Source organism: Necator americanus, chromosome III (genome assembly GCF_031761385.1).
Source record: "Necator americanus strain Aroian chromosome III, whole genome shotgun sequence".
Taxonomy (NCBI): Eukaryota; Metazoa; Nematoda; class Chromadorea; order Rhabditida; family Ancylostomatidae; genus Necator; species Necator americanus.
Window position 1 is genome coordinate 16,768,886 of NC_087373.1, and position 15,709 is coordinate 16,784,594.

At 41.1% G+C, this 15,709-nt stretch overlaps 3 protein-coding genes across 3 annotated transcripts; 1 reads left to right on the forward strand and 2 right to left on the reverse strand.

Annotated features, from left to right (window-relative positions):
* Positions 1-5: 5 nt before the first annotated feature.
* Positions 6-14,013, forward strand: RB195_009825 (uncharacterized protein; the record flags this gene model as incomplete). Its single annotated transcript, XM_013453164.2, has 26 exons — positions 6-32; positions 129-261; positions 885-997; positions 1,079-1,245; positions 1,312-1,395; positions 2,991-3,087; positions 3,168-3,292; positions 3,405-3,510; positions 3,744-3,833; positions 3,896-3,985; positions 4,134-4,177; positions 6,853-6,957; positions 10,150-10,254; positions 10,329-10,470; positions 10,559-10,717; positions 10,774-10,889; positions 10,946-11,042; positions 11,097-11,185; positions 11,308-11,380; positions 11,435-11,521; positions 11,712-11,810; positions 11,892-12,070; positions 12,135-12,195; positions 13,123-13,185; positions 13,249-13,556; positions 13,986-14,013. 26 exons carry the CDS (start codon positions 6-8, stop codon positions 14,011-14,013), a joined length of 2,787 nt encoding a protein of 928 aa, XP_013308618.2.
* RB195_009826 (uncharacterized protein) lies at positions 4,593-5,012 on the reverse strand (the record flags this gene model as incomplete). The annotated part of the gene is made up of 1 exon (XM_064190547.1): positions 4,593-5,012. One exon carries the CDS (start codon positions 5,010-5,012, stop codon positions 4,593-4,595), a length of 420 nt encoding a protein of 139 aa, XP_064048130.1.
* RB195_009827 (uncharacterized protein) lies at positions 5,032-5,544 on the reverse strand (the record flags this gene model as incomplete). Its single annotated transcript, XM_064190548.1, has 2 exons — positions 5,032-5,379; positions 5,515-5,544. 2 exons carry the CDS (start codon positions 5,542-5,544, stop codon positions 5,032-5,034), a joined length of 378 nt encoding a protein of 125 aa, XP_064048131.1.
* Positions 14,014-15,709: the final 1,696 nt, after the last annotated feature.

Consider the following 15,709-nt stretch of genomic DNA (forward strand, 5'->3'; position numbering starts at 1 on the left):
TTGGAATGGATAGAACTGGCCGGAAGCGGAAGGTTAGTAAGGTTTTCGTTTTCTCGTGTACGTCTGAAATTACTAGAATCTATGCTTAACACAATTTTTTTTTGTTGTTGTAGAATGAGTTGTTTCAGGCTGAAGATGAAGATGAAGAGCTCCAGAAGGCGTTACGAACCTTCGAGGACGACTTTGGTGGTATCGGCGGTAGCATTGAGCGTGGTCCAAAAGCGTTTATTCGGTCTGAGGTGGTGAACGCAAATAAAACAGGTCAGCCATACCGAGCAATTCGGGGGAAATGTAGTTGGGGGGAAGGGCTCAGCGGCGCCTTTATTTCTAAGACGCTCCATCTTAGTTTTTTTTCTCTTAGTAACTCTAGCTTACATGTCATAGATCCTCTAAGACTAATGCTTAGTTCTTAGGGCCCTTTTATTTACTTCTTGCAGAAATGAGTTAGTTGCAGAAAAAGCGTTACTGAGTGCCACAAAACTACATTTTACCCACCAAATTTTTCATGATGGTAATTGAGAATTAATGAAATTTAGCTTAGCAAAGAGATTAGAAAATAAAAAAGAAGAAAATGATACTGAACAGACCCGTTACTGTTGTTCATGCACTGGCTGCTGACGATGTTGTCGATTCCGTCTAAATGAGTGCAAAATTCTTCGGTGAATTAGGGCGGGTCTGTTCAGGAAAAATTTGAAACCTTAAAAACGCTCTAAAAAATGGCTCATTCCTTAGTCAAAGGGGACATTATGGGTTTTTTTTCAAGTGAAGACGAGGGTTTGCATACAAAATATTGAACCTTTCTAGATGTTCCTTGTGTTGCACATGTAGAATACTTTCACTTTGTTTTTTGTGTCCATATTATTTGAATGATTAATTGCTTTTAGTGAGCAGTGGCAAACCACAACTATACAAGCCTGAACCTATGGTCAACATTCAGCGCACGCTTCCTATGAGTGGAAGTTCTTTCGAAGAATCAAAAAGGCTCGCTGCTGAGAAAGTAATACTGTTTACAGTTCTTCTATATTTGTTACGAATTTCATCTTTCTTCATCGGCATTGCAATCATGACTTTTATAAAGGCTCGACGTATGCTTGAGGAAGCACATAAAGGTAAAGGTCCACCGCCTCAAGTGATACCGTCTAGTGCATCCCGTCCTGTTGCGCGACCACCGAGACCTGGTGCAGGTCGCTCAGTCCAAAAAAGCAAAACCAGCAATTTGGAGGCGTTCAAAGAAGAACTAAAAAAGTAAGGTTTTGTTCAATTTCTTGCACCTCGTTCAGTTTCTTACGTTCCTTCACTCTCTAATTACAGAGTACAACAGGAAAGGGATCAACGTAAAGGACTTAGAGATCACCTTAGAGCCGAGCTAGGAGTCGACACTGAGGCGCTGGATAAGTGGGCTTTCCCGGAATTTATTTTTGAGAGCATATTGTTCACTGGACTTTCATTTGAGGATCAGGATGGATATCTAAAGTTTCAGAATATACCAAAAAAGAAAGAAGATATGACTCCTTTCTTGTACTACGTATGACATTCTATTAAAGTTATACTAGTAGGATTAAAAAGAAGCGATATTTCACAGTTCATATCACAACATGGGAAAATGTTCTTCCGGGTGAAGGTGGTTGAGGAGTGTAGTTGTTGTTATCCCTGCTTGCATGGGAGAGTCATTTATACTCCTCTCAAGAGCTCATTCTACCTGACCGTACATGTTTTAGCTTACCTTGAAGTTATCTGTTTTACTACAGCCACGAAAGTAAGCTCAAGCCAAAACCCAGAATTAACCTCAATGTGACTTGAAAAACGCTAAAATGTATTTCGCCGCCAAGTTCTTGAGCTCTGATCTCGACCTCAGAACTTCAAAGTATGGTCCGATCAAAACGAACTCAAAGCGGCGTGAAAGAGCTGGTGATTACGATCGAGGTGGGACCATCGCTAATTCCATCTGTGCTTGAGATATGTGCAGAATTAGCAGTTTCCACACCTCAGTAGTAACCTCTAGCTCTACTGCGTCGCTTCAAGTGCAACTGTATCGAACTTCAGGTCAATGTGAGCTTACCATAAGCTCTGACTGTGCATGTATGCCAGATAATGTTGCTTATTTTCGAATAGATTCTTTAGTAACCTCATGTAATCAGAGTTACTGTGATGCTTAGACTCTGTACCTTCGGGATTGATACTGTAATTCAAAAGTAATGTTTAGCAGAAAGATTCCATCTGCAACCGAAGTTACCGAAGAGATGAATTAGAGTGAACTGTTCCAACTCCATCCACACAGCCAGAAGGAGTAGTAACTATTCAAAGAGTGATAACTACACCCATCTATTCTTTTTTTCAAGAAAAGTTGGATGATCTCACCCTTCAGCGAGCCAGAACATTTTCTTGTAGGGGTTGAATCACAGTGAAAATTTGAAAGTGGTAGAATTTATCTTAAATTGCCAGTGTTGTGAACCGTTTTTGAATTTCTTGAATTGAAGTTTGCATAGCTTTCGACTGCATTCTTTCAATCTTGGTTTTTTTTCGCTTAAATTGAACTCTGAGCCAAGCGAACGTTGGATTTCTCCAGTCTCATAGAAATTTTGCAAACAATTGGTGGTAAAGAGTATATTTCTTAGAATTAGCATAGGTTTAGATCTCAACATTTCGTTCTCGAAAAAGTCATCAGCGGTTAAATCTGTTGTCGAAGTCCGATTTAGACATTTTAGGTTACTTTCAGATTTCGAGGTTTTAGCTTCCATATCAGTGCTCAGTCAAGTTTTGCTCTTACCGTTGTTACAACTGTTATTTCAGAAGGAGTAGACTCTTCCTTGTATATCTCCAATACGTTTATTAACGTTGCACCTCATTCGTAATTACTCTAGGGGGCTTTGCGCTCCTCTTGTTTCCCCCATCGTGCCATATAACCTTGAACCTGGAAAACTTCACACCTTGATGTTTTTCATCTTTATTCCATCTACAACAGGATGACCATAGCCAAGTTTATTTTTCAGGATAGCTCCTGCTCTAGATAAACCTTATATGGGTAGTGGAGAATATGACGACGATCCCTATACTACAAATTTGTACATCAGTAACTTGCCTCTTGATGTAAGTTCATGAAGAATTTTCGTTGAGTTGATAAGGCAAAATTCTGCATTATTCTTACGATTTCACTTATAATTTTTAAGATGACAATGGAAGATTTATTCGACTCTTTCGGTTCCTTTGGACCACTCGCTTCAGCGAAAATCCTTTTTCCTCGCACTGAGGAGGAGAAGAGACGAGAGCACCTCTGCGGTTTCTGTGCATTCATGTACGTCATATTTATCTTTTATATGACTAAACTATCACCTTCATTGTGATTTTTTTCTCTTTTCTGTTCTTAATTCTTCGAGATGATTTGCAGTTAAACATTTATCGTTTAGGTCGAGAGAAGATGTGGATCGAGCTTTAGCTCAGATGATGGGATTTTTTATTCGTGGTGAACCAATTAGAATGTCGTTTGCCAAGCCTATAGTTGTGCCTGCTCAGGTAGCTTTTTGGCTGTCACGTTCAGATCTGTTCTTGGACCTGTATTTTTTTGGAAAAAGAGTTGTACTAATAGATCTCTATCTTATTCGACTAAATTCTTTTCACAATCATTTGTTGTTCATCTGCTCAGAACAGAACACGAAAGTGCTCTCAAAAATTGTAAAGTTCCGAGTATGCAGCTTTGTGAAATGTAATAGTGTATAGTCTGTCATGTGTCTGTTAAGTCCTTTCAGCCTTTCTACGTTCCTCCACCATTGCTTGATCTAAGTGCACCAGATCCAATTACTGAATTACCTTTCAATGCCAAACCGCTCTACAATGACGTGAGCATCTTCAGAGCTATGTACTGATTCCTCTCTAAAACAAAGAATGAACCATTTTCTAGTTGATGGCTTATAAAGAGAAGTACGGAGATTTGCCGAGGTATGGAACATGTATAGATTTCGAAGGAGAGCAAAAAGAAGCCTACGAAAAGGTAATACTTGCGTTAAAATAATTCTTTTTTATGCGCGCCTCTTCCACTCTGAACCTGTTTTGCATTAATGCGCCACTGTTTGTATGAATAAATTGATATCACATTGTCGAGCCGATTCATAACAAAGTTTGAATTTAATCTGCTACAGATGATCAAGAACGCGACAGTTCGTGTAGTGATTCCGTCAGACAGGTAAGCGCCATCATCGTTCGACATGTGGTAGGCGAGCAGCAGTCACTGTCATTCTCTGGAATCTCAATATTCCAACAACTTCGGTCTTCTGATGCATTTTTCTTTCATGAAAAATTTCGAGCTATGACTGTATCTTACGATATTATTTTTCAAATTTAACACAAGAATATTTTTGTGTAGAATCTGTGCGTTTTCTTTATTTTTTTTTTTTGCATACATCCCTTCATAGCATGTAAAATTACAACCTTGATGTTATTAGGGTTACAGCGCAGCTGACTTACTTTACTTCGTCGGCCCGCCGTATTATTGTCTGAAGGTGGTTGCCCGCATCTTTGCTTAGGCATATCGTCCGTGAACACAATTGTGCCAACCTTCTCGATCTTCAGCGAGAATTATTCCAAAATCCAACAATTCGTCAGTTTTCACATTTTGCGAGATTTGGGTTCTCGTGTAAACTGCACATCGAAGCCCAGTGAGAGCTTGACACAGGAGTTAATGAACGGAAAAGGTTAGAGTAAAACCTCTCCGTCGAGAAACTGGACTCCGTAACTATTTCCAACGCATGTCGAGAAGACTTCTCCTTGCGGATCACTTCCTGCAACCCCTCGTAAAACGCGTTCAATTCGGATTCATCTGCTGATGTTGGTGAGTAGCAGTTGATGATACTGATGGGTTTTTGGCGCAGAGGAAGGAGGCAAAGAATGGCCAGACGAGTTGACAGGATCTCTTGAGAATCGACAAGATGGACGACAAGTGGGTGCACAACAAAACCAACACCGCCTACATTTCGCGACGGAACTTTCTCTCCACGAATGACGAGTGCACCTTCATTCATCTGTCGTACGTCGCTCCTTCTACACTTGGTCTCCTGCAGAGCAATCACGTGAAATTTGATACGCAGCTCGGAGAAGGGTGTCGAAGTCAGCGTCTATGAACACTGCTCTTGTGTTGTAAGTACACAGTCTGAGACAGTCTCCATGGCGAGTCGTGCGTGTGTCGCCTTGGTCCAGAATCGAAGACGTCTTGAGCAACTTGAGATTTGATCGCCTCTCACCGGCAGCCTTACCTGACGTCTGAGACGGCAGTGCCCATTGTGCAAGGTACTGAGGCAGTGAATATGCTGGAGTAGCAAAAAGACGTTTCCCCAAACTAAGCAGCCCTGCCACGGTGAGCTTAGCTTTCACCACAGGTCGTCGCCCAACCTATATGGATAAGAGAACCATCTTGCGTTTGCCAAGACGGTGGTGAATCCTAGCAGTGGTTTACTCTTAGTTAAGCTTCCGATTGCGAGAAGCTGGAATGTCGGATGAGTTGAACTCCTTCTCAGCTTGGGAGACCCTGCCGGAGGACGAACCTCCGTTGTCCATCGCAGTTCGACGCCCAGAGTCACCTCCACGCTACTATGAGGCGGTAAACCGTTGTGGAGGTATGCGGCGCTAGCGCAGCAATTAATCAGTTAATGCTGTTTTAGAAGTATTCAACTTTGGTGAAATTCAAAGAGGTATGGAAACTGTATAATATATCTGTCGGCAACTCTTGCAAAATACTCTTATCGAAATTGTTAGAAACATTAGTAGCGACTTCTTCAAAGTTGTCAGTCGGTTGTTGGCTCTCGTGACGTGCCTTAGTTCTAACATACCTTTCGAAAATTGCGCGACGTAGTGTTACATTTATAGAGACGTGTGCATACTGTAGGGTTATTGAATTTTGTACCTAAAATTTATTTCTGCAAACTACCACTCCTTACTAGTTACCTCTATATTTTGTTTGCCTTTTTAAAACTATCTTGGTGCAAGTTTTTCACAGTTCTTAAACAATGTAATCAAGCTTTTTGTGAATAAATAATATTCGTGATAATGATAAGATTCAAAATGAAGGATTATTATGGATAAGATTTTAGAAACTTCGGACTGTCGATCATGTTGAACTAGAACCGCACATCAGTAATTTCATACTACAATGTTTTCATGCGCTATTTGATATCAACTCTGTCATATTCTCTTTAAAGGCATCACCACACGAATCTGGGGTCGTGCGGGTTTCAGGTGGGTAATGCCTATACGGGGTCATGGATTGTGAGGAAGAGGATGATTCTGTTCATTTCTCTTTGTATCAGTGTAAACGGACGACGCCGGAACTCTTTCTTACGACGTCCTCTATTGCAGCGCGCCACACTTGCGCCGCTCCGGGATCATTCGTTTACAATGATACAGGGAGAGATGAATGGAATCACCCTCTTCCCCACAATCTGCGATCCTGTATAGGCATAACCCACCTGAAACCCGTATCACCTCAGATTTGTGGGGTGATGCCTTTAAATCTGAAAGAATATCATCATTTTATCCAAAAACAACAATGATTTAGTTCTTCCATTAAAAGGTAGTGTGCTGAGTACTATGCGTAATAATGTCGCAATAATCCGATTTGCTTTCACATTTTTTGGACATGCTATGAAGGGATTCTGAAATGTTTCTTTATCACTGATCAATTACAGTAATTGATACTCGTTTGGCGTTGCTTTATTTTTGCTTTGTCTTTAATCTGTTTGGCTTTTAATGTTGAGAAAACGTTTCTAAAACTTAGAAAAATTAGAGGGATAGGGATTTAGAAATAAACAGTGTAGAAATAGTTTCAATCATTTCGCTTCGCAACAACATTGTGTTGTGACTCTTTAGCCATCTGCTCCTCGTCATCCAACATGTCGTGGAATTCACAATTCGCGAAGGTCCGCTCTTCGAGGCTATGCTGATGACTCGTGAAAGAACAAATCCGCTCTTTCGGTAAGTTTTCCCACTTAAGTTTATTCTCATACCTATCACAAGTTTCGGCTTCTCTAGGATTTTATCCTCAAACATTGAAGAAATCAGGGGCTTAGTAGATTAGCGAAGACAGCGACCGTTAGTTTCATTTGGTGTGACCCCAAAAGCGTCATATTTCTCTTCGAAGTACTTCGTGAAGAAGTCTAACTAACGGACCCCCTGTTTTTTTTTGCTGTGCGTTTGGTATCGCACTGTACGCAGTCACTTATTGGTCGGTTGTTGTTGGACGCATCACAGATCTTGTGCTTATTTTACTCTTTTTGGCAAATTTGACCGCGTTTCGATGTTTGATCGTTGACTTAGGAAAGAGCCTAGAATTCCCTCCTTTACGCGCGTGAGGCGGAACCTAATATCGCTCTTTGGATGCAATGCTTCATAAAACTCACCGAATTTTCGTCCTGCTTGCGGAACGTCCACGTTGAGCAGGAAGAAAGGTGTTGTTAAAGAGATAAAGAGAGCACAGGACATCGCAGCAGTATCGAACAAGAATGTTCTGTGGAAATGTTATCTTTGTATATCTCATTATGTTGAAAAGCTAAAAAAGTGGCCACTCGGCTTGTTAAGGGGAATCAAACACTGCTATTAGCAACTTTGTTAGATAATCAAATCGCTCCTGTGAAGATGTTGAACTGAGTTTATATTACTGATGTTTCTAGTGAACCAGGAATAGGAGGTCGTGGCTGACACCGTTGTGCAGTACAGCAGGCATAGTTCTCCGTAGCCATTGCTGGATATTAGGAGCATTGACTTTCCTGTTCACTAGAATTAGAATTGATAAAAGATAAATATCATTCAGTAAACATACAGCTTTGTTAAATTCAGCTTTATCGTGGACACCAAAAATGGTTTTGTTAGATTTTTTCAGTAACAAAACGGCTTGTAAGTTCCAGGTTTCGTCGATGAGCAGGAAGATTTCCTCACTTCAGCAGAGGTGCCATGTCAACTTAAAAGTCCTTCATAAATATGACCCCATATTAAAGGGTCACGTCTTGATCAGTATATTTGGCCCTCTTAATCTGAGAAAAGCAACCACTACCCGCTGCAGCTCACCTTCTAAACGACGATTTCTTTAGCTTTCGTAGCTTCGAGTTCTTTGTTTTCTTTGAGAAGCTTACGAACGGTCCGTATTCTCCATCCTATATTCTTCTGCTTCTTCTTTCAGATTGTCCATTTAAGACACTGAAGGGTTTTCTCTGTCAGAATAACTACTGTTTCTTTGGTAACCTCAGAGTTGTTCTTCAACACATAATCTTTCGTTTTTATGTCCAGGGGAGTTGTAAACTCCCCTAAACGACGAGTTGGTGTTACTAACTCTTATAGAAAAAAAGATCTTTGATACCCTAAAATCCCATAGATAAGAGCGGTTTAATTTACCGGTGAAAAATGAATTGGAATGAAATTGAAATTGAATGCAGTCACCCCTCTAACTTGATGGATGGATAAATAAAAATCGGAGAAGTTCAGAGGAAGCTCCGCCCCTCAACTCTAAACCCGGCCCACTTAATAAACAATTCATATAGAAAAATAGCGATTTTAACGGAATTTCTGCCGGAATCTCTCTAGAAATGCCGGAATTTGATCTCTGGATAGAACTTGAAGAGCCCATTCGATCAGTAAAATTCCATAGATAAGAGCGGTTTAATTTACCGGTAAAAAATGATTTTGAAAAAAATATTTTTAAAATTTTATTTGTATATTAAACAACAAGGACTCCAACATACCTAAACATAACACTAAACTTTTCCAATTTCTACTTCGTCATCATCATTTATATTCATCATGGCAAAATCGTTTTTGAGATTTTCCAAATCACACAATGCTTTTTCAAAGCTATGTTGAATAACATCAGATGAAATAGATTGGAAACTTTCGCTAACTAAAAATGCAGCTTCTTCGTAGCTCATCCTTCCCCTTATTCCACTTTTTGTGTAAGTTGCTTTAGCTTCATCTCTCATCCATTTTTCCCAGCCAGCTTTCAAGTGGTCTTTAAACGGTTTGTTGATGCCGACGTCTAAGGGTTGCAATATTTTAGTCAATCCTCCTGGTATTACGGCAATTTTGCTATATTGTTGACAAAATTGTTTCACTTCATCAGTTACGTGGCAACGAGCAGAATCAAATATCAGCAAAGAGCGATCAGGGTCGGAATTGTGATTTTCTCTTTTGTTCCATACTTCAACGATCCATTCTTTCATCAATTCCTGATTCATCCAACCTTTTTCATTTGTTTTCACAATGACATCTGGAGGAAATTGTCCTTTTGGCATTAACTTCTTCTTAAAAATTAGCATTGGTTTAAGTTTCTCTCCAGCAGCAGTCACTCCCAATACAACAGTAAAATTAGATTTCTCATGGCCGGTAGAATCAATTTTAATGTTCTCTCGTCCCTTCACATCAACTGTCCGTTCATAGATGATATCAAAGGGAACTGGTACTTCATCAATATTTCCCAAATTGAAAGGGGATACGTTTAAGGCTTCAGCTGCAACGAACTTTCGAAAATCCGAGCATTTTTGTAGATGGTCAGACGGTAATGGTTGACCGACACTTGTTCTTCTTCATACAGAGAGCTTTTTTCGCGCCATAAACAGGATGCACCAATGCGCAGATGCTTTAAAATTTTGGTGACCATGCTCTTCTGCTAATTCCTTTGCTTTGGTCCTTATTTCTTTCACCGTGACAGCTCTATTTTCTTCTCGTTTTTTGACAACCCAGTTGTAGATGGCATCTTCAACTTCTTCAACGCTTGGTTTTTTGTATCGTCGGGCTCTCTTCGTTGCTGGCATCTCTTGAAGATTTTGTCGATCAACAACCCACTTTCTTATCATTGCTTCAGTGACTTCAAAATGACTAGCCGCTGCCAAGGTTCCATGCAAATCACGATAATTGACGGCGTCTAGCTTGAAAGCTGCTGTATACGATTTACGTTTCATAGCAGGTGATACAGGATAGAAAGAGTATAGAAAACAGTAAGAATAAAGGTAGAGTTGTAGACTATTATTGCGATAATCATGATAATCACACAACGCCAAAAAAAAAAACGTATACAAACGTCAATTTTCATTTTCTAGCACAAACCGCTCTTATCTATGGACCGCTCTTATCTATGGGATTTTAGGGTAAATTCATTTTTCTATTGTATCAAGTTTTCAGATTTTTATTTGAACTCAACCATCCTACTCACGTATACTATCGTTGGCGGTTGTTTTCCATCTCACAGGGCGACACATTTCTTGAATGGCGACGTGAGAAATTTAAGTAGGTATTTGCTTGCGAAGCTAACGCATGGCATGTTTTGGATTATTTCTTGCATTGCTTCCTCTCATTTCCAGGATGTTCGATGGTGGATCTTGGTGGCAACCACCAATTCCTCAGAGTGAACTGTTTAGCGCTATGCCTCGCTCACTGCATAGTTTTGCGTGCACAATAACCGAACCCAGTCGTTGGCTTCCTAAATTGGATGGTCCGACGCAGGTGGTTGGATCTTTTCAAATATGTCATCCGAGTGGTTTTATTTGCCCACTGCATGAAAAGTCTGAGTAGTTAAATTTCATAGTTTTAGTCTCGATCATCCGCACGAGTACAGGAGTCAAGGGAACGGAGAGATAGATCACGTGGAAGTTCAAAGAGAGACTCAAGGAAATCTAAGGCGCGTCTGCGAAAAAGTCAGCGGAAGAAGCTGGAACAACTCCTTAGAGAACTCACTCCCGAAAGCGATAGTGTAGGTGCTCACATCTGCCATTGAGTTTCGCTCTTATTTCAATGAAGTAATTTTAGATTGGATATGCTATGGTTTGGTGTGCAGATCATGCTACTTGCGCACGGGAAATTTGTGAATGCATATACGAGTCCCTCACTATTGACGAAACTCCGCTGAATAAGAAGATTGCGAGGTAAGTGTTTAGAGAGTAAATTCTTGAGAATGTCACCAACAGCTGTTTGTCCTAAGGTTGTACTTGATCTCTGATCTGTTAGCAAATGCCGCCTCTCGTGGAGTACGGGATGTGTTCTACTTCCGGCAGTATTTCGGTGATCTCCTGACTAAGGTGATTTTTTCTATTTCTACTGTGTCTGGAACTTTTCCCTCACATTTAACCTAGATTTTCTCTGCACTTGGTCGAACGCTTCGTAATATCTCCGCGCGACTCAAGGCTGAACAGTTCAAGCAACGTGTCATGTCTTGTTTCCGGTATGTTCTGGAAGGAATGTCGTAAATTGTTATAATTGTTTTAGTTTAATTTGATCTAGTTTCTCATGTGATAGGTGTGTTCCCATGGTGCTTATTTATCGACTAGGTTTATACCACTTTAGAGCATGGGAAGAATCTGTCTTGTATCCGACTGATGTGCTTGTCAATAGTCAGAACATCTTCCTCGGTTTGATGGTAAGGAATTTGCTTCTTCCCGTTGTGTATTATTTCTAAATCGCTCTTGTTTAGGAGAACAAAACTTCAGACGAGGAAGATGAAGATTTAGATGGTGCACCGTGCGACATAGATGGTGTACCAATAGAAGACGATAGGAATGTTAGCAAACTTCCCGTTATTATTTGTTAGATTTTTTACCGAATGTCATTAGAATATCTTGTAAGAGCATAAAAGTCAGAGCCATCACTATCGATAATATGAGTTTACTGTAATCGGAATACGGGTTAAAAATATGAAGAGATATCCGCTTCCACAATATGCCGATAAAAGAGAGTTTTTCAATATTCAGATGCCCATTTTTGATGACGGAGACGATATCCATACAGGTTCTTCTTCTGAAACTACGCGAAAGCCAACTGGAATGTTCAAGTCAGGGAACTGGAGCACTGTTAGTCCTGCCTCCTTAGTCCAAGAACTTAATCAATAACCTTGTTTTTGTTCTTTATCTGTCGTACTTGGATTTTTGTAGGTGGGAACAGTTGAACCTATCAAAAGCAAGTGGGAGGAGGACGAAGCTGAATCTTCCACAAAGGAACACAGCTCGAGCTCACCAGCACGAGAAAAAGAGGGCCCTAGTATCAATCCAGTTAGCTCTCGTGCCAAAGAAAGCGAGGATAGCGATACCGATGGAGAAATCGAAGAAAAGGAGTTAGTGTTATATTGATCCGTACAGTACCCGATCTTTGACAAGCGGCTGTATCGTATTGTTTAGGGATATTCTTGCAAGTGCTGCGATGGAAGAGGAGCGCCGCAAGTTAATGCGAGAAGTAGAGGTGAGGCTTTTGTTGGATCCGTTGTTAACAAATGAAATGCTATTACTTCTCCTCGCTTTTTGCCCGATTATCTCTGAATGATAAACTGGGACAATTGAAGGGTTAAGGCAGTATACCACTAATCTAACATGGTGAGGGAATCCGCGGGAAAAAGCAGAGATGGGGTTGCGGAATCCGACGTGGTTCCTTTCATGTCTCCCTAATCGTCATATAATAACGGCGCAGGAACAACTTCCTATGAAGTGTTTTAGCTCGCTCGTGGTCGTGGCTCCTGTATAAGGATGGCGTGTCACAACTGAAATCGTCGTGAAAATCCGCATCTTCAACGCCGTTTTTTGCGATGATTGGGGAGAGATTAGCGCAACTACGCTGGATCCCGCAAACTACAACCCTAGCTATTTCCGCGGATTCCCTCACCACGTCAGATTCCTGTTGTGCTGCCTTTATGTTCGCTTCTTAAAGACTGCGCGAACGGCTGAGACTGGAAATACCAAACGTCGGGGGAATTGTGAATCTTATAGTATAATACATTTACCGGGCTGCGTAAGGTACAAATTTGCAACGTCACTAAGTTCTGGGTTTCAAGATTTGACGGTCAAACCGCATTTTTCTAAGGATCTTGCCTGGTGGGTGTTTTTGTGCTGGCGTATTTAATAACTGCCTGCCCATCCCACAGCGCAAGACCCCACTAAATAAAACAATTAGGGAGGTGCGATTTGATTGCCTCTTTTGCACTCTTTACTCACCTACTTCAATCCAGAACAAAAATTGTAACCATATTTATTGGGTCCAAATTTTAAACAATTAGGATATGGATCGCTGTTCCACTTTCCTCCTAGATCCGGGAGTAGGCCAACGTCGAGATTTTCTTAATCTTCAGTTATCTTTTTTTTTTTTTGTTTATGCATCGTTCGTTGCACAGTTTAGGTGAAAATAATGGCGTTACAAGATGAATTGGAGAGCAGGAAAGACCCAGATATTGCCTCCAAAGTAGGTTGAATTTTGTTTGAGCGACATTCTTTCCCAGTGGCTGAAACGAATTATTTTTTGCAGGTCAAAGCGCTCAGAGAAAAAGAAATGATCGAGTTGGAGAATAACCTTTCTTCTATCGTCAAAAAGCGAATGAGGAAAGAAAAAAAGAAGGGGAAACGGGATACAAGAAAGGACGTCAAAGATGACTATTCCTTGAAATCCGGACGTGATTCGGATAGGAACTCAGACAGACGCCGAGACACTCGAGAAAGTGATTCTCGGAAGAGAGATCGAAGCCGTGAGAGAGACCGTGACAGAGATAGAGACAGAGATAGGGACCGTGACCGACGTCGAAGCAGAAGTCGTGATAGGAAACGCGATTCTAGTCGGTGAGCTCTTGTTATTTTACCAGGTTTTTATTTTGAACACTCGCAGCTAAGAGACCTAACATATGGTTCGGTCAGTCTGTCACAAGAATCACTTAATCCTTCACTCTATCCACTTCCTAGTATCTTCTGTTTAACGAATCACATCAAGTAGAACTCATGTGAACACCATTCTGCAAGCTCATGATATAACTTCAAAGAAAGGCAATTAGCTTGAAACAGTAATCATCTACTTGGGTGGCCTAGCTAACATTTTTTTTGCGCGGTGTGCGAGTGTAGTAAACTATATTACGCGCTGTTTTGTTATTATCACTGTTGCTGATTGCGAATATTTGCCAGAGAACTGGATTTTCTTCCCCTCCCCCACTTTTCCTTTTCCTTTGTGCTGTTTGTAGCAGTGTTTTCCAAGTTTATATTTCCATTTCTCTTCAGGGATCGTTCCAGACGTGATCATCGTTGAATATACAATCGGTGGCCGTTCAGTTGTCATTTGTTGGCTTTTGGTGATTATCTGCCACAAAGTGGACAACTTCCCGCATCTCGATTTGTTTCTCCATATTGTTCTAAGTTATAGTATGAGCGTTCTTTAACGTTGTCAGCTCGATGCATTCAATATTTTTGAGTCCCCTTTTTGTTGTGGTTATAATTGAATTTGCGGTTCAGGTCATTGTTATTTCATTCGTACATCTCAATAAACCAGTTTAGCTCTTAATTCGTAACAAACAGGCACTCAACACATGAGGTCCGAAAAATCTGAATTTTAGAACTCCGTGGAATGTTCTAGAAGCAAATAGCTATAAGTAGTGCATGGAGTCGTGTCCTACTCAGTGATTTTTTCATCCTCTTCCTTTTGAGCACGGTTTCCGGAACCTCCATTGCAGAAAATTCGGATTCAGATCTACGGTTCCAAATCTGAACTGAATCCTGCTGATTGAAGCCGATGCTATTTTGTGTTTAATTCTGCTACGGTTTAATAGATGAAACTGCTTCAAATGTTTTCGTAAAGATGACACGGGCATTAAAGATCGACCGCGCACAATCTCAAGATGAAGGACGATTGAGACAGCTGCGGGGCCGAGGTGGGACCATCGCGAACCGTTGCGATGATTGGTGCTGGCAAGGGTCTCCCCTCGATCAGAACCGCACAGCCTAAAATGTATAATGTGTATCCGGTCCAAAATGACCGGAACCCTGGTGCACCTGCGTCCTTGCTCGCCTCTACAATCTGATTGCGGCTACTGGATGTGCAACTGCTTACACAACTGCACCAGCCTTCAGATCTTTTATACCGGAGCATGCGCTTGGACGTATACAATTCCACTGAAAACCTGGTTTTAATGTGCATTAGCAAAGGAGTTGGTGTCCTCGTCGGTACAGGGATATGACCAACAATTTTTTCGAGCACAAAGCAGGCTGAATTAATCGCCAACAGTAAAGGAGATTTGGATCAATGCTATTTTTGGCAATTCGTATGCTCCAACATCAAAATGCGACGGAGAAAAGGCGAAAGCATTTTATATGGGCTCGGAGAAACATCTACGGAGCAGATAGTACCTTCTCCAACATCACTGCTGACGTTGGTAACTTCAGCCTAAATATTGCCCTTTGAGCTCGTGGTGAAGAACTTCACATACGGATCCACAGTTATCAGTAGAATGAAAAACTCTGAGGTTTCCCATTACAGACGAGACAACCTACGGATGCCTTTCAAATCAAAAACCTCTTCTTTGTGGCGTTTGTGAGAGTCGTCCGGTAGACCGTTATGAAATCGACTGCATTGCTGGCAACATAGAATTTTTCTCAGCTGAAGTCGTCGTCGCGAACATTCTTCTGTTGAGGATCGTGGAAGCTTTCAAAGAACAGCTCTGAACATGTGGAGATCCTCTGCAAATTATGTTACGTCATAGGAATTTTGCTGTTCGAAAACGACCTCTTCAACCGCGGGAAGAGAGGCGAAAGAAGTGTGAAGACTTGACGCGGTACGTGGGTGACCACCGCAACTCATTTATAATCCAGCGGCGACTTCACACGCCTCAAACGATTCTGAGTTGAAGTGGAACTAAATCCACTTAGGGTCCCTTGGCGTATCCGAAACGGATTGTTTAATACCAGAAACTTGATCCTTTATTTCAGCATGAACACTGATCAGGTCGTTA